The sequence below is a fragment of the Leptonotus elevatus genome, chromosome 1, assembly GCF_054856555.1.
Source record: "Leptonotus elevatus isolate MCC_2025b chromosome 1, RoL_Lele_1.0, whole genome shotgun sequence".
Lineage (NCBI taxonomy): Eukaryota > Metazoa > Chordata > Actinopteri > Syngnathiformes > Syngnathidae > Leptonotus > Leptonotus elevatus.
Window position 1 is genome coordinate 15,200,726 of NC_141239.1, and position 27,997 is coordinate 15,228,722.

The following is a 27,997-nucleotide window of genomic DNA, read 5'->3' on the forward strand; positions in this document are numbered from 1 at the left end:
TGAACGTGTTTACTGATAATTATTTAATCACACATACATTTACATCATGCAGTCAATCAAAAAACAAAAACAAAACAAAAACTGATCTCATCTGCGTCCATGTCAGAACTCCAAATTTGTGCCCCAGTTAGCCAGGAATGATCCAGTACCTTTTGTCCACTCGCATATTTTCTTCCAAAAAACAACTCTTTAAAAATGGAGCAACTATTACACAGTAATAAAAAAACAAATGGCAAATTTTCTTTACCTTTAATTTCAAATGAAGTTCAATGGGAGCCACAAATATTCTTTATTTGTAGTCATTTATTTAGTTTTTAAACTACGTTTCCATTTAATATCCAGTTTTTGGTGGGAGGTGAAAGACAGTGGAAACATTTGTAGGTCCATGCTAGTCTACTTGATTCATCGGTGAATATTACAGAAGGGGGGTGGGCTCTACACATATACGAGGGAGGGGGGTCACTAGAATCCCGCCTAAAGTGTGACTCAAGTCCAAAACAGATGGTGTGCTTTCAAAGCTAGATGCTAAATGCTAGCTAGCCTGTACATATATGTATAGTCCATGTTGAAATATTTTCATCTTAAATAAGTGGATCATGTTTTCTTTTTTTGTATGGTAAATGTTACATGAGGATGTGTGTGTTGTACAGTGTATCTTACAGTATATATTGCACTTGCACATGGTGTTAGCGTCCTCATGCTGGGATTACAACGCGCTAAAGGAGTATTTGGGCCACAACCAAAAGAAAAACAAGTATACACAACTAGGAATGTGAGAAAAGGTATCATTTTAGTGAGATAGTCACACTTCGATATGCTTATATTTTTCCAAGGCAAAGTCTTCTGTTACCCCAAGATAGTTATATTTTAAGTAATACTTTTTTTTTTAAGGAAAAGTCATACTTCCTGTAAGGTTTTCTTCCTCAAGTCAGTCATGCTTTTTATAAAAAAAAAGATGACATTTCTCAATAGTTGCATCTTCCAGAAAAAAAAAAATCTATAGAAACATCTCATTCTTTGCAGAAAGCTGTATTTGTCATGTTAGTCGTACTTCGTTTAAGAATTTCTACAGATGTGTATTTGAGAGAGGAAAAGATAAAAAAATAAAAAGGAAAAAATATTAAATTCTCAAGAAAGTGACTTTTACCTTCGGAAAAATCTAACTTCTATTCTTAGAAACAATGCAACTAATTCTCTTGAAAAGTTTGACATTTATTCTCAGGACTTTTCTTTTGATGATGCCCTTTCACTTTTTTTTTTTTTTTTAAACCACCACTAACAAATAGGGGTGGGGGGGGGGGGAACTACTTTGGAAAGGTTGTATAACTGAAAGAAAAAAAAACTTTTCCCTAAAATATGTATTTTAAATAGGTCTTTATTCTCACAATCTTGCAACTTTAATCATATGCATTTATCGTTTTCCTTTTAGTGTGAGCTCAATAGTCCTCTGTAACAACTCACGGGGTAAAGACAGGGGGCGGGGGGATCAACATAACCCAAAAACGTTAATAATAATAAAAAAGAAAGAAAATCCTACACCTTTTATTTGAATTAAATAAACCCTTTTGACAACTTGTGTTTGGATGTTGCTTTTTGCTGCATGTCGCACCAGCAGCCGTCCCCTCTGATAAGCACAAGGCCGATCTGAGACATCCAAAGGAGTCAAAGGAGCACATAAGACGCACAAAATGGCCGTGATGGCTATAAATAGTCGTCATGATGGGTAAAAACACACACGTAGCTTTACAGAGTTAGCCTAGCGGGCCTTAAAAAGCGTAGACTGGATCATCGGCGTCCGTTCCTTTTCCTTTCCTTTGTGACACAACAAGTACACAGTTTTAAGTTAACCACAAAAACAATTGGCCTCCACAGGTGTCCAGTTAAATACATCTACAGTACACTCTTGCACATCTTGGCTTTTTTTTTTTCTCTCCCTCCACCACGGCTGTGGGAGCAAGAAGTGTGTGGCGCGCTAACCAATTTGGACAATTTCTGTGCAAGGAAAAAGACGCACGACAGAAAAGTGAGGAGGTGGAGCAGTTAGCTCCCGGCTTTCATGGATTTTAGATACAAGGCGGGACAAAAGGAGGCAGATGATCACTGTCAATTCACTTAATAGGGAGGAGGGTTTGAAGTAAGGAAACTAATGTATGAAAGGCGCAGGGCAGGGTGAGGGAGGTAGAAAAGATGGAGGGAATGGGTGAAGGTAGAATGGATAGAAATCATGGGAGGAAGTGAAGGAAGAGAGGAAGGATGATAGTATGAAAGGAAAGATGATATGAAGGGAGGAAGGAGGGAACGTAAGGAGCATAAGAAGGGTGGGAAGGAGGAAGTGAGTTAGGTAGGTAGGGATGGGACGAAGGCAGGACGGTTAAAGGAAAGAAATGTATGAATGGAAGGCAGACAAGTAGGTTTAAGCAAATGAAGGACAAACGAAGGAGGGAGGACAGGAAGGAAAAGCTGATGTTAATGTCATGAAATGAAACCATTTTCAATTGTCTACCTCCCATTTGGCCCGCCCTGTATACGTATATACAGTATCTATATTCATATATATAATGAGGTCATCCTTAAAAATCTACGTTCAGAAACCGGTGTGCTGCTAATAGGTAAATGTACAGAGTTCGATTTCGCCTACAAAGCTACGCATCTGTCCGGCCGTAGGACCTCTCCTTTTTGTTTTTTGCCTTTTATTTTTCTTTATTATATTAGCGTTACATTCAGTTTGGGGGGCAGCAGTGCACAACCACTCGCACGATGACCACGATGACAGACGTGTGCAAAAAACAAAAAAGAAAGAAAAGAAGAAGGAAAGCTACACATTCAAGTCGCGTGCAGTTTTTGCTGGCCAAGGCTGCTGCGGCTGTTCAAGACTGTTTGGATATCATTGTTATTTATCATGTTTTAGTAGCTCGCATTGTAAACTCCATCGGTCATCTTTTTGCCTTTGTGGTGATGGGTATGTAAGCGGGTCAGAGCTGTACAGCCAGGAATATTTATATTTATATATATTTATAAACTGCACACTCACTCCTGAGCGGCTGTGAAGCTGTAATGGAATGACGGGGCCAACAGGGGGTGCTAAGAGTCGTAGAGGGAGGGGACAGGGATCGGATGATATCGGCTTCTTCTGTGGTGTCGTCTGTCTTTCTTGCTCGCTTCAGCTGCACGCAGGAAGACAATAGGAATTAATACGCTGAGATGGACAATTATCAGCATCAGACACTACGGTGGAAAGCTATTAAATACATTTTCTTCTATGTGTATAATGTTAAAGTTGAACATCAGTCACTAATGTAGACATATTTTTTAAAAAACAATGCTGTTTTCTTCATGTCAAAATTGTGCATCTGTCACTACAGGAAACAACTATGCAAAAAACATTTCTTCTAGATGCAAAAATCTGGATGTCAAAGTTGTCCATCAGTCATTACAGCAGACAGGCACACCTTTCTCTGCGCTTCACTTCAAGGCCTTCTGTCGGCCACTTTGCTTTTGAGGACTTTTTATTTTTGTACCTATGACTGACCATTGGGTGGCAGCGTATGATATGCTACACTCACGTCTACTGGAGTGACTGATGCATAACAGACATTCTTATACAATGGAAATTGCTCTATAAATACCTGTCCACTGTAGTAACTGATGCACAACTTGGAAATCATTCACATCAAAGAACTCAGCATTTTCAAACAGCTGACGACTAAGTGACCAATGCACAACTATGAGACATGCTTATCGAAGAAAACAGCTTTTTGAATAGCTGTCCACTGTAGTAACTGATACACAACGTTAGGAGGCATAGGTGGACGTACTTCTTGTCCACTTTGGTGGAGGAGGTGCCGCCGCCCCTGATAGACACCGACTGGCTGTTCTGGTAGAAACCTCCCCCGCTGCGGTTGATGTTGGGGTGGGTGGGGGATGCCACCGGCTGTTGCCCTGGCCTGATGGGCTTAGCTGCGGCGGTGCCAGGATGAGAGGAAGAGTGTATCAATTTTGAAGCCTATATTTAATGAGGCTAAACTCAACCATCCACATGATTTTTCGTTACTTCTAGTACTTGTGATGTCCATTTTAAATTTACATTTTAACTATACCAATTTACTGGTAATTTTATTTCATCCATCCATCCATCATCTGAACAACTTATCATAAATTCAATTTAAAAATACATTTAAAAATAGTAATACAAAAAAAAGCTATTTTAACTCCCTAATTTATTAAATACTAATGTTGTTGAGAGTGAGAATGTATGTTAAAAAAAATTCCATTGTTTAATGACACTAATGATAATTTTTGGGATTATTATTATTAATTATTAATTATTATTTTTATTTTATTTTTATTTTATTATTTTATTTTTATTATTATTAATTTAGTAATATACTTTTATTTATTTATTTTTAAATCCTATTTTTTCATTGTACAAATTTTTTATATTTTGGGGCTTGCTTTGCTTTAAGAAAATGTTTTAATTATTTTTTTGTCTTTTTTTTTTCAATCCGATGATAATTAAGTTTTTCTGGTCTTTTTATTTTTTATTATCAATTGTCATTATACTTATTTGTATGTGTTTGTAGTACCGGTAATATTTAAATATATATTTTTCTTGTGCTCTGGTTTTCTTTGTTTTTAACCCATTTTTATGCAAACAAATTCTCCTTTTTGAAGCTTATTTTTAATTCTAATATATTAATTATACATTTTCTTTGGTGCTTTAATTTATTTTTGCAGACTGAAGTTTCCGCTTGGAACTTTGTTTTAAGTACAGTACTCAAATATATATATTTTTTGTAACTGCATGAAATGAAAGATTGACTTTTCCCACTGACCGATCTGCGCCGAGTGTCCCCGCCTGGCCATGTTCTTGGCTCTGACGGCCTCCTTGATGCGGTCCACCTCCTGCTGGTAGCGCTTGCGGTCGCGGGCGGCGTTCTCCTTGGCTTCCTTCAGTGCAGACTCCAGCGCCTTAACCCGTTCAGCTGTAGCACGAAGGCGCTTCTCCAGTTTCGGAAGCTCACATCGAAGATCTGCATTGTCACGCACCAGCTGACAGAAAAAAAAAAATCGTTGAATTGTGAGCTTGCGCTAAAGAGGACGGCGGATGTGACGTCTCTCAACTCTCATACCTGTTTGTGAACCTTGGTGAGCTGCTCAAGATTGTTCTCAAGAAAGGATATTTTCTGCTTCTGGGCCGCGCTCCCCCCAGTGTCGTCAGAGTCCATCTCAGCGCTCTGCAAGCGAACAGAAAATAACTTTAGCTTTAGCATGCACACATGGGTGGTGGAACGCAGCAACTGCGCCAATCATGTGTCAACATCTTTGGCTAACTTGGACTAAATTTTGTTTTTTTCCAGAGGTCAGATATGATTTCTATGTGCTCTGGGATAACAGGTACAGGTAACAGGTGGCATGCTAACAACCAGTATGGGCCATAATCAGGCTTTCCCGCAGCATTTTATTAGCCCGGCGGCCCACCTGGCTTACTTTGTCCCCCCCACCGGGCTAAGCTGTACACCCTGCTAAGTGGCTCAGTAGATTGGTACCACTTCTTCTCAAATTTAAACATGCTGGCCAATATCCCGTACGCATCCAGGTATTATTTGTTTCACCTTTTTCACACGTGTGGCCAAGTCCTGGACAAAGAGCTTCCTCAGGTTGTGCAGCGTCTGCAACTCCTTTGCCTTAAAGGACAAGAAAATAAGAGAGTGAGGAGGAGGATAAATGCCTTTGAAAAATGGTAAATGGGATCTGATTAACAACTTACGACTGTCTCCTCGAGACCTTTCAGGTCCTGCCTGGCCTGCTCCCGCCTGTCCTGCATCACCCTGGTTGGAGAGAGGATATTTTATTGTGTCCATGTTTTTTTGTTAAAAATGTTTAATAACCAAATGTCTGGGCAAATCAGTAAAATGAAGCAAATATTTGGGTTTCAGCACAGACCACATTATTCGGCGAGTGGCTTTTGCACTTTAGCCACACGCCTAATGAACCTTCATTAGACAAAATGGAATGGTTTGGTTGACATTTTGGTGTTTGAAGATATGTCGGGTGGGGGAATGTATCGCATTAATTAATTCGATTTTAGAAATCAGTAACTTGGAAATTAGTCAAATTGTGAAATCGAGGCATTTGTAATAGCAGTCAATACACTGTTCTTTTGGATTATTAAAATTCGTTCATGTTCTTACATTCTGTTCAAAATGTTTTTGTGAGTTGTAATTTTGCACAAGTAGCAGAATGCTGGATGGGTGGTTTATACGATATGATTAAAGTAACTACTAAGTACTTAATTGTGGCATTTAAGAACGTTTCACAATTTTTTCACAACCTACTGATTTAAAATCAGTGTACATTATTGTTGTCTGAACATTTTGCACTGGATTTCCATCTATCCATTTTCTGAACTGCTTATCCTCACGAAGGTCGCAGGCATGCTGGAGCCTATCCCAGCTGTCTTTTTTTTTTTGAATAACTCAAACTGTATAACCTATAAATGTTTGTTGGGTTTAGTTCAATTAAATTTCAAATGGGCCAGAATGACACATATTGTCCAGCCCGAAAATTATGTTTAGCTTATTCATTGCCATGGACGTCAAAACAGTATATGGTGCGGTAATTAGTAAAAAAGTGTGTGTTAGGATCGTCCAAAAAGAAGACAGTTCATGGTTGGATCATAAATGAGGAAAACCTTGTATAAAAGCCATCAAAAGCCCCTTCCTCAGTCTTGTTTTTGTTGTTTAACAGTTTGAGGTGTCACCAAAAAAAAAAGGGTCAATGTCAGTGTTCTGCTTGACATGTTTCTCTTCACTCTTTGGTGAGAAATTTGTGTTTTTGTTTTATGTTCTACCCCCCCCCCCCCAGAAAAAGCTAGACAACAGAAAAGAAGAAGCTAGAAACAATATTTTTTTCTGGTGAAGAGAGAGTCCCCTTTCTTTTGGTAGGTTCGGAGCTTATAGGGTCACAAAACACAATATTGTGCGGGTCTTCAAAGATCACTCAAAATACTCCAAAAAAGGCGACCTGACAATATGACAATAGAGCAAACTTCAACAGGGACATACGTGAGCTCATGGAGTTTGCGGCTCTTGTCCTGGTCGGTGGACTTGAGCTTCTCATGCTCCACTCGTAGCCTCTCTTGCTCCAGCATGATCTTCTGGTTCAGGCTAGAAAAAAATGACATAACTAATAAGTATCATATCTCCTAAAGGAGGGAAATGACGGCGTCGGATTGTCTTACTCTTGCAGCTCGGTGATGAGCTTTTCTTTGCTGTCCAGCTCATCCCTCAGGCTGCTGATCTGTTTCTGGTGAGCGTCGCGGTGAGAGTGGATTTGCTTCTCCACAGCTTCCTGTGACACAACAAATGTTACTTTTTGGGGGGTATAATTGGAGAGGACGAAGGTGATTGACAAGAACCGAGTCACAAACCTTAACTTCGTTGGCAGTCTGGATCTCGTTCTCCTTTTCCATGGCATGGACTTTCTCTGCAAAACACAAAGGGAGCTGTCACCACGACTATAAATTTGCTGATATGGCATCTCCTCGACATGTGAGTGGTATTAGTCATTATTTTTGAATAATTCATGATGCATGACGAGTTGAAGTTTCTTCCATTTTCTGTCTTTCTGCAGACTTTAGTCTATTTTAACCGAGATACAGAAAAAAGCTGAATGGCAGTCTAATAAACCTCACAATACCTTCTTAGTGCAGCGATCCACTTCTAATACCGTTTATAGACAAGGGGTATGTATACACACAGACAAGAAAAAGAGTATTCATACACACAGGCTGTTCCCACAAATATATGGACTACTCATATACAGGTTTAAAGTAGGGTTCTGTGCGTATTTAGATCCTTGAATTTTATATATAAATAAGAATACTGTATACTAAAATAACAGCAATAAAAATAAAAAAATCTCGAGCATGTCGGTCTCTTAAGGGCAGTGTGGTACAGACTTAAAATGACTCTTGGACAAAATTAAACTGCGTTCATTCATTGGTCCAAGAATGAGCATGCTCACAGAAATGTTAACGAAGCAAAAATAAACTACGTTCAGTTCAGTGACTATGACACTCCTCCTTTCAGCCCCAAAGTATTTCCTCATCGGATCTGCAAGATTCTCCTCGGTCACGTATTTTGGTTTCAAAATGGCAAATTTCACCAAAAGGTGAGTGACTTTCATTCCTGATATTTGTATTTTGAGACATCGTTCATTTTTGTTTGATTCTCCTGGAACATTTTGAGGTGGTGCCTTTTAAGCGCCAAGTATTTGCAACTTTCCAGTAGTCTTGACTGCAGCACAATTCCATGGCATGCTTGACATACCCTGGGCACTGAGTTTGACCACCTCCTCGTTAAGTGAGTCCACGTTCTCCTCCAGCTGCCTCTTCTTGTGCTCCACGTTCTGCAGGTACTCCGTCAGGGACTTGATCTTTGCCTCGTGCTACAAAACGAGATAAATCGTGTAATTAGAGGGCTTTCTCCCTCTGAGTCGGTGGTGGATGAGGTACGCACCTGCGAGATGCGTAACTGGCAGGCGGCCAGCTCTTTCTCGTTCTCGTCGATCGTCTTGTTGCTCTCCGACTGGGTGCCCTCTAATTGCTTGCAGCGCTTCACCATGGTCTTCACCTCCGATTTCATCTTGCTGATGTACAGACGGGCCACCGTGAACTCCTCGTCAATCAGGCCACTGCCACCCTCATGCTGCTACAGACAGAGGGAAGATGATGAGGAGGGCGGCTGGGAAGAACCACAAAGATAGACATTCTTCTCTCCTGCTTCTCCTCACCTTGATGTCATTGCTGCCCACGGCGATGCCGATCTCGGCCAAGTCTTTGAGAAGTGATGACATCATCTCCGTCACTCTCTTTTTCTGGTGGTTGGACATCTCCTTCAGCTTCTGGAGCTCAGAGTCCAAAGATGACAGGATGGACTGCAAAGAAGACGACAAATACCTCTGTAACAACTCCAGGGGTCCTCGGTTAAAGGTTAAATATTGTGGAAAATTTACTTTTTAATGTTTGTACACGTTTCTGGGGATTGACTGCATAGAAATCAAGTGTGAAATTACACACGTAAAACTTATTTGCCTGTTTATCAAAATGTGTGTGTAAGCAAGACTTTCTTAATTTCCACCTCACTGTCTTAACAACTAAAAAAAAAACCGAGCTGTACAATTAATCGAAATTTAATTACGGAGGAAGGAATTAATAAATTAACTGTTTGCAAGAAATGAAATGAGGTATTAAAAATAAGGTATTCTTGATCCTTGGGCTATTTAGATGAAAACATTTGTATACAATTTATTACACCTGGGACCTGCTATAAACTGTGAAAAAAATTGCTTAGTGTGGCCCCTTTCAAGGTTAAAGTGGTCCAGTTCATGTTTTTAGGCATCCCTCACCGACTTCTGGTTGAGCTCCTCGCTGATAACCTCGAACTCCTTAGTCTTGTCCTCCACCTCCTGGCTCTTCTGGTCGTAGTTGACAGCCAGCTCCTCCAGAGCCTGCAGCACCTCCTTCACCTCCTCCTTGGAGGCCTCATTCTCAGCCTGCAGGCGGTTGAGCTCAGCCTGGAGGTTCTCGTGGTCACGGCGGGACGATACCAGCAGCTGCCCGAAGAAAAAGTTTTGTTAAGAAAAAAAAAAAAGAAGAAAAAAAACATTTGTTTCTGGACTACAGGGCTTACCTCCTCCTGGTCCAGCATCTGCTGCTTCAGCTTCTCGGCCAGCTGGCTCTGTTGGTTGATCTCTTCATCCTGCACAGACACAGACGTTCAGTGGCATTAGCATTCACGGCACGGCATCAGCATTGTGCTGCGGCCAAGGTTCAAGGTGAGAGACAGCTAAGGAATTCATATTCCAGAACAAGTCTTTCATTGATTCAGTGGCACCTGGTCAATAGAGAACGTCGCCCCACCACTGAAGGTGGTCACTACACTACGTTCCATGAAGATGAAAAAACACATTTGGAAAACTTACTTAAACGAGCAGGATAAATTATATATGGTTAATGATGAGTGGTTTTGTTCATCGCTGTTGTCTGATTTCATGACATACAGTTGTACTCATAAATTTATACAGATTTTTTTTTGTGCCTGTTTGGGAGATCTGTAAGCTATACCAGGTTTTTAACGCATATATTTTAAAGTTCCTTACCTTGTCGTCCAGCTGCTTATAGAGCTTCGACAGCTCGGCCTCGCACTTGTCCTTTTCCACGTCGGTGAGGCGCACTCCGGGCACGTTGGGCGTGGACGCCGGCTTGTCATTGAGGATGTTGTCGAGAGCCAACACCTCGGCGTTGGCTTTCTCCTTGTCGAACTGCTCCTCCACTGGCACGCTCTCACCTGTGACAAGGTAAAGTTCACGTGAATATACAGAGATTTGTGAACCTTCAGGGAAATGACGTGGGACAGTGGAGCCAACAGTCATTACTACTCTGTGTTAATGAACCAAGTGTCGTCACTGGGGTGTAACAGTATGTATTAAGACAGATGGGCGTGCCACTAAGGGTGCATCAGTCGGGATCGGGATTGGCCCCAATTTCAGTCATTTTTGGGGCTCGGCAATCACTTAAAATAAAACCGATCTTGTCCATCGATCTCCTCTCCTTCACAGGTTTGAAAAAGTCAGCTAATGTCATCTTTTGCTGACATGGCTAATAGGCTTTCATTTTTATTTGAGAGAACTACTTTATGTGCATTTAAAACAACCCATTTCTATTGTTTCACAGATATTATTCAATGTTTTAACATAAAACAAGATTGGAACATTGAGGTGTATGCTGCTTATTTTAACTTCTATCGGTGCACCCCTAGTTTCCACACGTGCGTAATAGGTAAAGCAAAGGAAGGGTAACTCTTTACACAAGTCCCGTGAACAGAAACATTAGCTAGGCTTTTTTTTCGGGCTGTATGCACAACTTGTTTACGTCATGGTTCATCCTTTGGGTCCAACAGTCAAGACAAATTAAGACAAACCTAATGGTGCACTTTCCTAAGATTATTATTTTGATGGTTATTCATATTATTCAGGGTAAATTTACATATCTCTTTTTCAACTTTTTAGGGCACAAGTAGCGGTAGCACTGGCAGGAGCATCTACATTAAAATCTTATAAAAAAAAATAAAAAAAATCTTCAGCTCAGGCCACAATTCAGCAGCTATTTGAGAAGCAAATTCCCTATGCACTTACATCAAAACAGGCAAAAGAGTTCAACTGTGGCATATTTAGAGTGCATTCAATGGGGGGAAATTTAAATAAATGTTTCACAATGATATATTTTAGAGCTGTAATTTTCAATACTGCAATACCGCAATATTTTTTCTATCATACGATATCATCATCATATGATATCTGCCCATGCCTATTTAATGATTAATTTGACTGTATTGGTATATTTGAGAATTTGACACATACTAGAGAATTGCAAATGTTTCCATTTGTGCTGCCACTATCGAATTTTTTAGAATCTATAAATTAGAGTCATTTTAATTTTGCATTAATGTGTATTTAAAAAAACATTTCCCCCCTGATTACTGTTTGATAATCAGTGATTGGTGTTTATTCCATACTTTGTATTTGTATAGTTATTTAAAAAAAAAAAAAAAAAAAAAACGGGGGGGGGGGGGGTTGATGTAGTACTATGTTACGGTTAGGTCATTGTACTCCAGAGTAAAAAAATATGTTTGCAAATGTCCTATTTTGCTTACACAGAAGATAATCAGTCTTCTTTTATGAAGGACTACAGAAATCAGTCAACAATTACTGTTAATATGCTGAAATCAGACGATTTGGACAACTTAAAATTAAAAAAGGGCTCCAAAAGATTACTCGATTATTGAAATAGTTGTCGATTAATTTGATAATTGATTACTTGTTGATTGATTAATTTTGACAGCTCTAGTTTCCATTTAAATGTCTTCATAAAAACAAACAAAAACATTTTTTTTACAGAAACAACACCCCCAAAATAACAACCCTAAATAACAACAAAAAACAAACAGCATACCCAAAATAAACAAAAAGAAAAAATATAATATAATTTTAAAAAAAGTCAATTTCGTCCACATTTCACTAAAGATCTCAATTTTTTTTACATATCTTGCTGAAACTCTCTCCATATACATATAAACTATATCAATCCATTCATTCAGTTTGTATATCTTTCTTCAAACATTTCTCAGTCAAAGCCTTCTTATACGCCACCAAAATTCTCAAACATTTCTCTTTTCTGTCCTAAGTCATTAAGATATAGTTTTAAAGTCAAATTGAATTTTGCACTTAAATACCTTCTCCAATAAATCATGAATATCATGCCAAAATGGTGTCAGATAGGGACAATCCAGCCACCGAATTTCCATACAACCTCCAGCAATCAGTCTGAGCAGAAAATTTGCTTTTCTGTTTGGGAGTACAAAAAAATGAGCCAAGTTCTTCCAACTGAATTCCCTCCAAGTAGGTGAAATGTCTTCAATTCTTAAGCCGTTCAGGCAAGATAACACTTTTTTCCCTTACTGTCACCTTGAAACCAACGTACGCAGTAATGACCCCCATTACACTGCTAGTCCACACCATTGGGAAATGATTGTAATTTCTTAAGGAGAGAAACTCATAATAACTGAGAAAAGAACAAGTTCCAATCATCTCACCATTCCTCCAGCGATTGAGCTCATTCTCCAGCCAGGTGACGGTGTTCCTCAGGGTCTTGTTCTTCTCCTTCTCCCGCTCATACTTTTGCTTCCATTGTTCCGCTGTCAGCTCGACGTTCACCGTCACCGTGTTCTTGATAGTCTTTGCTCTGTGCAGGACAAACGGGCAAAAAAAAAAAAAAAGAAGCCACATGAAATGAACGCTTTTAACAGTGATTTTTTTTTTTTTGTTCTTGCGTACCTTTGTCCGAACATGAGCGTTGATTTGGTTTCACACTCGTTGTAGGAGGAGGGTGAGCAGCAGATGACGATGGTGGTGCGACAGTTGCCACCCAGCGAGTCCTGAAGGATACGTGTCATCTTGCTGTCTCGGTAAGGGATGTAGGCCTCGATAAAAGCGCACATAAATAGAACATGATTAGTTAAGTTATGGACTGCTTTGTCAGTTTAGCTAGCCATCCTATGCTTTGTCTATTGTAACGTTTTATATGATTGATTTCATTTGATATTTTTTTCATACACATTCTAAACTATAATTTCATCCTTCATCAATGACAATTGGAGTGGTTAACACTCCTGTTACATTTGATTCTGATGTACTTAAAAAAATATATACAATTTTTAAAAACAACTTAAATAAGGTCAGCCGAACTGGCATCCAAACATTTTATAAACAATTTCTTGTTTTTCTTTTCAAGTTTAACCAACATGGGCAAATTTGCGCCGCAACATAAATGGACTGGCTTGAATTTATTATTAATATTATTTTGTTGTTTTCACGTAATAATAGCCAACTAGTTAACTTCTGCTCATATTATTACAACAAGCAGGTTTTTTATCCAGCATAATTTGGTGGTTTCAGTCTCAGTCTAATTTCTGGCCCTCTCCAGCTCTAAATCACAAGTGATGTTATCTGTGCTGCGTTTTAGGTGAAATTTGAATGCAATTGAGGTATTACCTATTATATTATTTGTATCAGAAAAGGTTGGAAGTCACTCTTAAACTGTTGTTGGCAAAGAAGCTGAGTGGCAAATGATTTCTTTCGTACTGCAAATGTGGCCGCTGGTTTTGTTGATTTTAAAACAGGTAAGTATTGTCTTGACATCAAGCATCTCAGATTTCTCAGGGAATAAAAAGCATCTTAAACAAGCGTTAAGAGTTTATATGATTGGCTTTTCAGAGATATCTAATAATACAATCTTTTTTAAGGAGAGGTGGCAAAGAGGAGATTCACAACTGCATGTGAAATGGTGCAGCTGTAGCCATGGTATATAGTATAGTAGTCAAACAGTTAGGATTCATAGTGATGAGACGTACTCATTTGTCAATTGTGAAATTAGTTAAGTTTCATTAAATACGAGTGGGCCAATGTGTCAATGATCAGATTGGTGCCACCTCTGCCTCAATTTGAGCAAGGAAAAACACTGTTAGGGACTTTGAATTGTAACATTCTTTGTATGGTAACTGTTTTTATGATGGTGACAGTTTGACTTCTGGAAAACATTACTTAAAATATAAATGATCACAATAGGAAATTTAGGTTTGTGGTCGCCAATCTTTGTACACTATTCACTTCAATGCGTCATACTGTGTGTATAAATCACATAATTCATCTTAGGACATGAGAAAGCTTGCTTAAATGTTGTTTTTTTAATGCTAATGTGTGTCAGGGGTCAGTGGATCTATTCACTCTGCCAATTATATCATATTTACTTATGCAGCATGACAGCTGCAGGATCAGGAAGAGGTGAAGGACAGGGAAGACTAAATGCTGCTGAGGTGGACAAAATTAAAGTGAAGGCTCACATTTTGAATTGGCTTATGCGTGTGTTGACATGTTATATGATCTGGTGGTTGAACGGCATTATTTGTGTCCAACCACTAACACACTACACTTGTTTGTATGATGATTTGTGGAGTGCCCTGAGGATGTGTACCACAACAAACATTGATCAAAGTGAAAAGGGTGAAATTGAAGGAAATAGATTGCTTGGAGGAGAGGTTTTTTTTGTTTTTTTTGTCATTAAGGCTGAAACGAAGGAGTGTGTAGAATGCTGCTTGTCTGGACATAGTGTTTTAAAAAAAATCTTAATGAAAAATTCCAAATCAATCTGACTAGCAAGATCATCAGGCATAATTGTTTCTGAAACTGAAGTATTCAAAGGGAAACAAACTAATTGCGGTTCCAATAATAAGGACAACTCAAATGAAATTGCCATTGTCAATCGTAGAAACAAAGAATACAAACACGCATACACAGCATTTTCAACACGAATGAAATAAAACAGTGACCTGTGTTCTGTACAAGAAAAAAAGAATAGAGGGATTACAAATAATTATTATCATAATCCCTACCAGATACCTCGAAATTATGCACCCCGTGGATTGGATGCTTAATGGATGCTGGGCTCTTCTTGTCATGACATGGTTGCATTCCTGCCCAGTATGCCCAACTTTTACATTTTTATGCATTTTTTATAAGGTCGAAAGAGACACACGATTTGCTGTTTAAGCAAGCACATCGCATGTGCAGGATTATGCCTGTCATCTTCGAGCAGAGTATACAGTAGACACCCGCATATCTGCAGTTCCGCATTCGCTGATTTACCTATTGGCGGAATTTTGTGGGACCCTATCCCTCGCTATTTTTAGTGTTTCATTTGACTAATCCCTGGGTTATTCACATTTTTGATTTCCTGGGAATTTTTTGGGGGGGGGTTCTGTTTATTTTTTATAAAATTTCTGGACAAATTATAATAAACATCTAATAATTGCACATTTTTGCTACTCTCAGTAACCTCACCAGCCAGATTGATGTGTGATTCACTCGATTATCAATCTGGTACTTCACTAGGCAGACCCGTTCGGGAAAGGCGAGGCTTGCTGTACAATACTTCAAGGCAACGGATGAAAATCTTGTCTTCCGTCTTGTTTTAGGGAGGGGTGTGTAGGGGGCACGAATATCTTTACCAGATAAAAATGCACGAAACTCCTCTTGCTGTTCAATTTCAACAAGGAAATGGTAAGTAATTCTGCAAGAACATAATTGCAGTATCCATTCGTCTGTTAGGTTTGTTTGTTTGTTTGTTTTCACCTCGCCATCGGCGCTTATTGGTTTCATCCTGCCTAAACAACGCTTAATTGGTCCGATCGAAAAAAGATCGGCTGCAAGCGTATATCAGCGGGATCGGTACAAGATTTATTCTCCGTAGTTTGTGAACTCATAAATACCGTGAGAATTCATCTTGCTGGCAAGGTTATGCTCGCACTGGGGGCCCAGTCCTTATTTTCTGCAAATAGTCTACTGAATAGCTAAACTTGGGCTTAGGCAATATGGAGGAGAAAATAGTGTCACACGCATCATAAATGCTCAAGAAAATACAGACAACGGTTATCGTTTCTATCTTGTTAATGGCAATGACATCAAGGTAGTTACCGTTCCTTCAGCCAGAGCGGATATGACATTCCCAAGGGACGACAGCGACTTATTGATGTTCTTGGCTTCGTCCAGCAAAGCTCCCTCCGCTCCTGTTTTGCTGACCTGAGGAAAAACTAGCATTAGCAAAACACGCTATTATTGGGAATCACTCGAGGCTTGCTTCTGCAAGCTCCTCCGCACCTTTTCGCTACCGGCCAGATCCACCAAGTAGAGTTTCCCGCTCAGCTTCTGCTCCGTTTGGGTGTTCTCCTGCTTGACGTTGATCAGGAAGATGCTGTGACTCCGAGAGCTGTGCTCGTTCATGTCTGGGGAGCAGAGAAGTCAACTCAGTGCCTTCGCACCTCAATATGCAGTTTACGTGGGAAAAAACTTGATGCCTTACTTGTGACTGCTACGTGTCTGTTGGATTTGCCTTCGTCTATGGTGTCCATGACCTCGTCCGGACTGCAGACAAAGCGCTCAGTGCAGCCCTGTGGACACAAGACCAAGTGCATTTAGTTGCATTCTCTTGGCGAGTTTAATAAATTTTCTAGTGTGTCTCACCTTCACATAGGGTACTCTGTTTTTGTCTTCGTGCACTGAAAGATTGGTCTTTGACACTGGTAAAAAGACAAGAGTGTTAGAGGAGGACAAGAAATCTCAAGGTGAGAAATTTAAAATAGCATATGAGGAAAACTTTCCTCAAAAGTTTCCTCAATAACTACTTCTATGATATAAAAATCAACAAACACATTTGTGGTAGCCCATAAAAAAAAGCCCCACGCTCTGATCATGCTGGCATGAAAATGGGTAATTGTTTTTTTTTAAGGTTAAAACTGTGTGTGGAAGAGAGGGTGGTCGGTGGTGCACTGGATTACAAAAAGGTTCTAGGCAAAAAATCTATGCCTTGAAACTTTGCAGATTGTGTGCGTGTGTGTGTGTGTGTTTGTCTCTGTCTCAAAGGTCTGTGTGGTTTAAAAAAGTTTGTATAAACTCTTGTCGTATTTTGATCATGCTAGTGTCTGTTTTATGCTGATATTTACATATACCTAAAGAAATTAATTTTTATTATCTAATGAAATAAATATTTGTTTTAATGTGGCAAAATAATTAGGCTCATTGAAGTCTTAGTTGTTGTGTAATTGTAACAATACATTTTTTTTAATGTAAATCTATTTTTTAAGTTAATGTTAGTAAATATGCCTAGATGAGCTGGAGATAAGAGTCTGGGTTGCTTTCATTAGGTCACAAAAAAGGCGTTCCAAGTATTAAAATAAAAAATACAACTAATCCTATATTCTCAATCCTTATTAATAACAATTTAGTACATTAATAGTTCTTCAGAACGTGAACAAGATTGGTGACATGGTCCTCTCTTTTATTTCCCTGGTACTACAAACTCAGCATGGCTTGTTGAGTAATGACGGCTGATTTTTTGAGCACCGCAACTTTCTCTGTGCATTTTTCGTCGGCAAAACTTCTCTTCATGGCAGGCTTTGAAAAATACATGACTGTTACTGGGTGACATGGTATTTTTTTCCGTCAACTTGTGTCACTTCACAATTACAAAACACCCAGGGCAATGACGTAGGGAAGACACGAACACTAAACTTTGATGTTAAGTAGAGGGCCACAAAATATCTGAGGGCCACGAGTTAAGAGTTCTGCCCTAGCCACTGTTCTCCTATTGGTCAGAGATGTGTATTTGAGGTTGCATTACATTGAATAAAGTCAGATAAAAGCAAACCATTTCATGTGAAACATATCATACGTCTTTGCGATAAACATATTGCACATGCCATTATCACAATCAATATGTTTTGACATCTTGTGCATCCCTAGTTTAAACAGCCTTTTTTAGGGGGTGCACCATCTCTATTGGGATGTCGAAGGGGGTACATGGCTTAAAAAGTTTGGAAAAGTAAATGACAATTGCATAGCTAAAATGGGCTTTTTCTTTTTTCAAATATCCTACTGTGCCCAGCTTTTTGTGTGTGCTTTGCAACCGCATGAAAAAAACAATAAAGCTGGAGTGGAATGGTCTGGAAAGTCTGGCCCCACTTACCATCCAAGAGGTCCCGGATCTTATCTAAGTAAATTTCAAAATAGGAAACCTGCAAAGAGAAGATGATGATGAATGTAGACCTCATTTTAGCCAGCATCCGTGTAGCTCATCTGGCGACTTACTTTGATATGAAACTCTAGGTTCTCGTCCATGGAATAAATGTAGTTGAAGATGTCTTGCACTATCCTGGGGATGATGCCCATGCAGTCTGTGTCATGGAGATTCCCCTGAGGATCCACCAGAATTTAACATGAGAAAAAAATGGGAAGGTTTATTTACATGTTTGTTTCTTTTACACGTACCTCCATGGTGTGTGTTTTTCCAGAGGACGTCTGGCCGTATGCGAAAATCGTCCCGTTGTATCCCTCAAGAACATCTACAAAACAACATTAAAAAAACCAATCATTTGTATACCTACTTTTTGTGGAGTTGTATTAGTGGCTTACCTTTGACAATCCTTTGGGCACATGCATTGTATACTTGCTCCTGTGTCGTGCTGGACTGAAAGACTCGGTCAAACATATACGGTTTGCTCTGTAAAACAAACACGGGGAATCCGTGAAAACTATGCAGGGAGCAAAATAATCATTTGCAATTTGAGAACAGCAACAACGGGGATGGAGTCTAAGAGGAGACTGATGTCAGTGACAAAACAGCCCGGTACAGCAAAGTGATGTTGTGGCATATGACACTGCAGAGCCCACAAAGTTAAGGCATAGCAACCCTAGATTTGTTTTGCCTTAGGTTATAGCAGATATTCCAACAACTTTGTTTCTATATTTTATGGAGTAGTTCAGTGTTTTTTCTGTCTACCAGGATCCTTTTCTATCAGAATTACTGGTGACTTTGCATTTCATCATTAGGGTTGCTTGTTTGCCAGACGATCAGGTGACTGTGTTTTTGGTCTTTTACGGTTCCAACATTGTGGTGATTATTTTCTGTAATTTAGGGTCCTCGTCTACCTGACTATCTGGGACTGGCTACTTTGTTTTCTGTCTTTTAAGTGTCTACCAATCTGGTAAGTCTGTTTCTGTCTTTAGGGTCCTCCTCTGCCAGAGAATCCATTGACTTCGTCTTCTCTCTTTTAGGGTCTGACATTTTAGTGACTTTATATTCCATGTTTAAGGGTCTTTATTAAACAGACTTTCCTGTTACATTTGGGCTTTTATGGTCTATTAGGCAGTCCAGTAATTTTATTTCTGCTTTCTAGGGTCCTCATTTGCTTGACCTTTAGGTGTGTTTTCTGTCTTTCAGAGTCCTCATATTCACATTCAACTCTGAAGCAGAATGTCTTGAATGCTGAGTCATCAAGTCCACTGAGCTGGGTGGAGTTCCAACTGCGACTTCATGCCAAAAAGTCAATTCGGTCAGCATGTATAACACTAAGCTACAAATATGACATCACTGTCTGAAGTAAACCATGTATGACCATTTTCAATATGATGCAAACGTCATTATATAGTGTCAAGAAGGCAGCCTATTCTGTATGTAAATCACTAGTCAATGATGAAAATGTCAGCACTGAAAGCAGAAGCCAAATTGTACTGATGCACTCTGGTCAAAATGGGAAGGCTAAATTAGTCATTAGCCTTTGAATTATTCATGTTTCGATGTTGTGAAACGTCAATACAATGCTTTGATGACAGTGAGCTTTGTGTAAACATGTAGTTCTACCTTGCTACCTATTGTTACAAGCCAACACTCTGCTCCCAAGTGCTCATTATTACTTGAAAGGCATCATTACATTGAGCTAGAAGCCGACAGCGGGAATTGCAGTAGGGAGGAGAAATCAGCGTCAGGTGTTAAAACCTTACACCCCTGTCTCAACAGTGAGGAATTCTCTTGAGCCCAGGTTCTGTCTCACCTCTGATGCAACCTCCAAAGCCGAAAAATTGCCCCATCATCCTCGTCCTATCTCAAACGTGAACATTTTCACTGGGATGGTGCTAGGGGGACAGGCATCACACTTTTTATTTATTTATCTTTTTTTATTATTTTTCCAGGACTTTTTCCATCTACTACAGTACAAGTCAAGTTATCACGACATACACCAACTAATACATTCCACCACCCTGTTTTGCAGTTTAAATTGTGCCTTGTAAGCATATCTCGACTTTAAGCTGATGCCATTTCTGGAGTTCCGCCGGAGTTCGAGTCGGCTTTGCGGATAGCGTCCAGTCGCTACACATCGCCAAATGGGCGGGGTCCAAACGAGGTTAACGAAATGAACTACAGGAGACAGGATGTCACACTGCAGTCTGGCGTTTCATTTAATCTCTTTTTATTCACTTTTTCGTTCCATCTCCACATTCGAATACATACAGCGACAACTCTCTTCTGCCTTCGGCGCCGCCACCACCCCCCCGTCCCTCCGCAGTCCCAACACAGGCCAGCAGCCAACCAAGAACGAGCGTGAACCAGACCACCAATCAGAAACGTTCATTGGCGCAGCAACATTTGCCCCGAAGCTTGGCTGGAAGGAAAACGTCTCCGGAACTCGGTGCACATATAAGACAAATTTAAGTGCGCCTTATTTTCTTGAAAATGTATTGGGCGGCGAACAGTTTACTTGGGCGGCCTGCTCAAGTATTAACATGGTGTGGGAATGGCTGGGGTCTATTTATGATAAGCAATGCACAATAAAACTACCACTAACTAACGTCTCGGCACTCTGGGCACGTCGCTGGCTTCCATTCCGCTTTTCGCCATAGGGGTCGCAAATCTGCAAAAATTTGGTAACTTGCGTCCGGCCCCTTCAATAATAAGCAGTAGCTATTTATTGAGATAAATTAAAACAATTTTAATACATACATTTAAATAGAATTTTGGATATTTTTTTGTGGCTAAATTAATAAACAATATTGCTTGGTGGGTCGGATTAAAGAAGTGAGTAGAATTGTCCATTCTAAACATATTCCACGTGTCAATAACGTTTAGTGTAAACTGGTTTAATATTTAACTACAGTTGTGCTCATAAGTTTCTTCACTCCTGCTTCTCGAGAGCCGGATGTTTCCGTCCTCTGATTCTAAAGACCGGGATTCATTATCAGGCTTCTGCAGAGCTTGCTGATGAGCTGATCAGATGAATCAGCTGTGTTGGAGAACGGAAACATCTAAAACCTGCAGGACTCCGAATCCCGAGGACCTGAAGTAAGGAAGCCTGCCCTAGGGGGTATGTAAACGTATGAGCACAACTTTATGTCTGCCAACTAGTGGTGAATTATGCCCAGTTGTGCTCATAAATTTACACACCCCTAGACCGGTTATATGTAAACACTGTATACTATATGTGTCTTGCTCTTCACTGTTCACGACATGACTTCCATGTTGAAGACTTTTTGTATTCCAGAAGCACCTTTAGCTAGTGTACAATGTCCTTGATTGGCACCACGCCTCATATAATCTCCTGTAAACAGGCGCGTGCATGTGTAGCGCCGCTCGTCTTCTTAATAGGCTGATCATTCACTTCCTTGTGTGTAAACCTGCGGGCTGTCGAAACGCCACGACGCTATCGCTCACGGCAGACATCGGAGGCAAACAATAGCATTGCACCCATTTTGTCAACTCCTCATTGTCAATGTGGCCACTGGCCTTATTACCTACAATTGCGTCTTTATGGGATTACATGCTGGAAATGAAAATATAATTACAGCATCGAGAAGGAGGAGGCTTGTGTGAAAAGACTTGATGACTTTGGTTGGTGATACCGTTTAAGTTGCACAATGGGAAGAAATCTAACTGGACTGAAGAACACAACACTATAGCTCAGCTTTTTACAATGGTCTCACGTGGAAGCCGCACCCACGCGGCTAACTTTTCCCTTTCTTTCCTCAGTGGGCTATGCCTATGACAGTATTAACTTTGGCTACACCAAAGTTGAGATAACAATTTGTATTTCTACTCATGGTCAGATACATGTTTAATTTTTTTTTTAAATAAATTAACTCATTGATCATTTAAAAACAGAGCTCCCCATATTACCAGCCACATTAGAGCATTTTGACTGATGCTTTTAAGTCCCACAGAATCTGTTTTCCAAACGGAAGTGCAGTTTCTTCTTTCACCAAGAAAAAAAAAGGTTGTTTCTAGCTTTTTCTCTTCTTTTGTAATCAGCAACAGTACGTGAGATAATATGACTTAAAGCAGCACTAAATAAGTTTTGAACCTTCAATTCATATTTTCATAATTGCTGATGAAACATTGACTTACAGCTTGATTAATGAAATCTTTGCCATGGCCTGAGGGGTCTGTATCATTGTATCGCTGTCCTGTGAAAAAACACTTATGTCCTTTTTTGTAATTTTTTTTAAAAACATTTGTAAATTTAAGGGATTAAACTGAATGTAGACATCCCAAAAGAAAAAAAAAAGGGCATAAGTGTTTTTCACAGGACAGCGATGATATATTGTTTACATGTTTTACTTTTAATGTAAAGACGATTACAGTAATTTGTGGACTACAAGCCGCTACTTTTTTCGCTTGCATTCGACCCTGCGGCTAATACAAAGGTGCGGCTTCATACATCAGATCACAATGGGGAGCACTATAAAGGAAGCGAAAAAGCGTCAAGCAGAGAAAAACAAACCAAGTGAGCCAAAATACAGAAGGAGAAACAGAATGAGAGCGAGACAATGTGCGCCCTCATGGAAAAGAAAGTAGCAGGAACCCGGCCGGTGCTGTAACATTAAAACACTTGTGGCTTATAGTCGGGTGCGGCTTATATGTGTAACAAACTTGAGTATTTCCCAAATTTAGCTAGCACTGCTTATACTCAGGTGCGCCTTGTAGTCCAGAAATTACTGTAGTTGGTGGTTTAGTTTGGTGTCATTCATTTTGTGTCATGTAATGTTTACTGTGAAAACGATTAGTTGGAGCATTCAGAATCATGTATTTTGCAAGGTTTTCTTTTATTATGATTTGAAAATAAACGTGAAAAGCTATGTTGAATTGTTAAAATTGGCTGCTAACAAAACAGTCTAGCCATCTAGTTCAGTCGTATGTGCTTTGTTTTACATGTCATGTGAAGACATTTGGTTAGCCCTCAGGCGGCGGCCTTTCTGACAGACATTTTGTTTTGCTTTTGATTTTTTTCTACTTGGTTATACAGCATTTAATTTTTTGAATTATCCAATTAACTGGCATTTAATTTTCCCTGTTGTCTATCAGGGAAATGTGGTCAAATAACCTCTTTACAAAATGTAATGACACGATGAACAACATTGTGCCAACTACAGACACAACACTACATCACCCCCCCCCCCCCAAAAAACAGCTCATACAAGGTGACGTTTGGCTATTTAATTCAAGAACATGACCAAAGAGACCGTAATACCAAGTCAAGTGTGGACACTCACTCAAGTTCCAGAAATAAGACTGTCACATTTTCCTAGAGGAAGCCGACTTAGAAGTGATGCAGCACTCCTGCACATCCTTGCCTGAAACCCTGCACAATAACAATCCATCTTTGCCAGGGTGGCTAATTTAGCATCTGACTGTATGCAGCTGTGACTGAACAAACAGCTCAAGTGTTGTACTTGTCAAACACACACCACTTGCTCCAGTCAGAAAGCACACTGCATTTTGACACTATGGCAGGCCGTCAGCAGCTGGGCCCCGGGGCTGGGCCAGCCCATGCTTCAGGGGCACAGATTGCAAACCTGCTATTGACGCTTCAAGTCAGCGCTACATTTAAGTCTTCTCAATTTTTCTCACACTACAGGTTCATTCTAGTGAGGCTTTGATTTAATGACCCTCATTTCAAAGCACCAAAGTCCACAACAGCATCCAATTCACTGAATGTTTAACCAGCATTTTATAGAATGAACCAATGCCAAAAGTTAGATCAAATAAAAAAAAATAAAAAATATATACACCTATTAAGGATAATATTGCTGTTTTCATATATATTTTTTTATAAATGGAAATTTATATAATGAAAAAACAAATCCGGTAGGGGACATTTTTGTTTTTGGGGGCGAGTTCCGCTTTTCCGGCACAATGCAGCTGGTCCGCAGTCGATTCACAGCGCATACGCAGCAGGGGCAATTTGAACAAGCTGTTAAAATGGAAACGAATCAGCTCTGCCGCCGGAGCGGAGCCGCAACGCACACGCATGCAGTGTTATCCCGGGGTCAGAGAGACCACACTTCGCAAGCCTACCACCAATTTCTTATTTTGCGCGAGCGGACGAGCATCTCGGCGAGGGACGCCGAAAGACAGAGCGAGCCAGATTTAGCCGGAGCAGCTAACAACAGCGGCTAGCGGAAGAAGCTAGTAAAAGCTTGCGAGAACAAAGGCGAAGGTGACAAGTAGGGATGCACGATAATGCTATTTTCAACCAATACCGATAAACCAATAATTTAGAAACTGCCGATGTCGATAAGCAGATAACTGTTTGCAAAATGTACTTGTCTTGAATACAAACATACTTTCGAGTGCTATTAAAAGTCTAACATACAAATACATTGAAAAGTGTAAATTACCATGAAGCTGAATTTTATTGATATATTTGCTTCAAAGACAACCAGTAACTCATTTTGAGTTTGACAAAACAAAACAGACATGTTTTAAAAATGCAACAAAAAGGCGAGGGTAACTTTTTTGGATAGACACAGTAAAGAAAGCCCACACTGGCGACTGCCATGTCGCCATGATGCATCTTCAGTGAACACAAATATGCGACACTACCATAAGAGGGGTTGAAGAGTCGGGCACAACCACAACAGATGGACCAAAGTGGCATGTCTATTTTTTTCATCTGATTTCTTTATTATGTGGTTTATTTGTATGACGTCAAATTGGTCGATAATTGCTGATGATTATAGGCCACCAATATTATCGTGCATCCCTAGTGACAAGCGACGGAAGCCCGAATCATGGGACTCAGCGACTAAAGACAAAGAGTTCCTTGCAATACATGTTGGGGTTGCATAATATACTGAACTAGAAAAATACTACGATACCCAAGTGTCAAAAATTTAACGATACAACATATTCTTTACGAGTACTTCTGCGAAATTTGCCCCCCCCACCTCAAAAAAAGATCCCAAGAGTGTTTGTTTCAAGCTCTTAATCATGCGTGTACAACACATGAGCAATGATTAATCCATAACTGATCTGTCAAATTAATCGATAATTATTTTGATAATCGATAAATCATTTTAAGATCATTTAATTAAAACTGTCCAAATCCACGAAATTTTACTTGCAACACATGAAGCAGCTATGGAAGACAGAACTCGAATCCACAATGTTAAACATCAGTGTCGAAGATTTCTGGTGCAGTTTTCTGAAATTAAATCCTCTGTAATCCATTTATTTTTTTAAGGGTCATTTTACATGAGTTTGAGACAATTATAAAGTTTTGGGGCAGTGAGTATCATGAGGGATAATCAGGTATGCCGCGGGAAATTATCAAATTTCACTTAACTTTTAAGTAAAAGCTCAAATGGCTTCAATATAACTTTTCAAGCATGACTTAAAAAAAGATTGACTCAGAGCTGTTGAAGATCTGTGTGTCCTTCCGTACTATACTTGCGGTAAGTTTTTCACACCAAGGAACAGTGAGTAAATTGTGATGAGCTCATTATTTCACCATGTATACTTTTTGTGACATTTGTTTGGTGATATGCCTTTTTTTTAATGAAGCACCTTAACTCAAGGAATGTGAAATGCTGGTTTGGGGTATATTTAGCATTTTAACTATCAATTTACACAGGATTATTTGGGAAGAGGTGGCTTCAGTCACTCAAGGACAATTAAAATTCTAAACAATCTTATGCTTATTGTGAATAACATCATTGAAATATATGTAACAAACAAACAATCAAATTGATTCCAACATAGCATATTTTAGTTTAATTCAAACGTAACTGTTTATCTCTAGGCGAAAAAATATTCTGCAAAATGTACATTCAATTTACAGGGAATTATTGTCACATGACAGGGGACTCAACTCAACTTTATTAATCAATATCATGGCCTTTTGAAATGATAAAATATCCTCACCGAAATGCTTGAGAGGTTGTTTTTTTTACCAAAAAAACTGCATCTCAGTTGCAATATGACATAATTTAGCTAGTTAAGAGAAACAATCACCAAGGTGCTTCCTTCTATTTACAGGTAAATGGTTCCTAGTGTCACATGACATGTGGCCTGGGTCACTGTTAATATTTATCAATATTGCAGCCTTCAAAAAAAAACTACAATATTTACAACATACATTTCCACTGAAATTGGACGTACAAATCACCCAAGGTGCGTTCGATTTACAGGTATTGATATGATCCAGCGTCACGTGACAAAGGATCTGCGTCAAAAAGGAGACAATTCCACAGACGTCATTGGGTAATACAGATCAATATTATCACATTTTCTCCTTTATTTTAAAATTTTAAACACACACACAAAATACATTAATTTCACTATTTCCATTGCTAAATTAAGTAGCTCGGTCAGCTAAGTGCTACATAAGCTTTTCATTAAATAACTGTTAAGACCGGTCAAGCTAAGCCCAAAGGCCGGCGAATACATAACTATCCGTTGTTGGCCACTATCAAATCAAAGCTCGGTCCCTGACCATTTAAATTCGGTTAGCATTTAGCATTAACCACCACTTGTAATGTTTATTGTACATAAATTAATGTGCTCCAAATGTGATGTGCGCTAACGCGGCTAATGTGGCTAACTGGCACCGTGTTGGGAGGCTTTGTTGATTGACAGCTGGTTAGCCGTGGCCGGGGCGAACTTAGCCAAATGGGCTGACATTTAGCGTGACACCTCGCCCAAAACATAGATCAGGTATTGGATTATAAAAGTTAAATCCAGGTGACAGCTCACCGGGCGCCGGTTGCTACTTCCTGGGCGGCGGAGAGGGTCAACCCTTTGCGCTAGCAAGCTAAAGCAGCTAACTTACCGTAAAGCTACAAGACAATTAAAATGGCGTAACGCTGACTTGAGCCCGGGGGCCCGGTTGATAGGGGAAACAAAAGTCGCCTTGGATGGCGTTTGACTCACCGAGATAATAACGGTGTCTTCCCCTTGGAACTTGGGAATGTATCGGTCTCCTCTGGTCACCTCGGAGCTGTTGAGAGGCCTAAAACGGCACATCACTTTGATGGTGCACTCCGCCGGGTCGGCCATCTTCCACCACCGCGGTGCTTGCCTGTAAACGTCGGGGGGAGTTGAATGTTCAAATCAAACAAAAATGATAAAAAGTCTATCCTGGGCGAAAAGCGAGGCCGAGCGAGCCCCACTCCTCGCTTCGGTGGGAATAGGGTGATAGCGCGTCGGGGCCTTGGAGACAAGCGGGCTTGTTTTTGCTCTCATTCAGTCCCCCCCGACTGTTAGGAAGCCATGACACCGGTGGATGAGTCCTGGCTGCTGCTGCCTGGCCACCACCTCGCCCCCGCCTCCGCCTCCGCCCCACCCGTATGCGTGTGGATCGACATGACGTCACTCCCTCCTGGCAATGCTTGGACAGTATTGTTGTGGTTGGGGGGTGGGAGAATCAATATTTTGACCCAATGATGAAATAAATTACATTGTAAAATATAGTAAGAAATTACATTATAAAAAATCTCATGTTAAAATGATATTTGAAATATCAATTCATAAGTTTCATTAATAAAAATAAAAATAAACTATTAAGATGCTAAATTAAATCCAAAAAATAATTACATTAATATAATATATAATAAACAAAAGCATTAACATAATTTCAGAAAGTACATGAAGTATATGAACACATTTAAAATAATTCTAATTTCAGGTGCAATGATTAATTGACAACTAATTGATAATCAATTAATCAATAATTATTTTTGATAATCAATTTATCCTTTAGACACCTTTTTTTTTGTT

General features: G+C 39.6%; 1 protein-coding gene across 2 annotated transcripts; it reads right to left on the reverse strand.

The window, feature by feature from the left end:
- LOC147181014 (kinesin-1 heavy chain) lies at nucleotides 1-27,546 on the reverse strand. 2 transcript variants are annotated; one of them, XM_086076776.1, is made up of 26 exons: nucleotides 27,152-27,546; nucleotides 18,583-18,670; nucleotides 18,439-18,512; nucleotides 18,259-18,363; nucleotides 18,137-18,185; nucleotides 16,636-16,691; nucleotides 16,475-16,562; nucleotides 16,273-16,397; nucleotides 16,090-16,194; nucleotides 12,895-13,040; nucleotides 12,654-12,802; nucleotides 10,162-10,349; nucleotides 9,693-9,761; nucleotides 9,409-9,615; nucleotides 8,794-8,937; nucleotides 8,520-8,708; nucleotides 8,331-8,448; nucleotides 7,430-7,485; nucleotides 7,241-7,350; nucleotides 7,065-7,166; nucleotides 5,768-5,828; nucleotides 5,613-5,684; nucleotides 5,130-5,234; nucleotides 4,833-5,049; nucleotides 3,816-3,957; nucleotides 1-3,164 (listed from the first exon to the last, which is right to left on the reverse strand). In XM_086076776.1, the coding sequence occupies exons 1-26, from the start codon at nucleotides 27,275-27,277 to the stop codon at nucleotides 3,161-3,163; spliced, it is 2,895 nt and encodes a 964-aa protein (XP_085932902.1). In that variant the 5' UTR covers nucleotides 27,278-27,546; the 3' UTR covers nucleotides 1-3,160. The 2 variants fall into 2 exon arrangements, with proteins under 2 accessions (XP_085932902.1, XP_085932894.1); XM_086076768.1 differs by having other exon boundaries at nucleotides 8,520-8,711.
- Nucleotides 27,547-27,997: the final 451 nt, after the last annotated feature.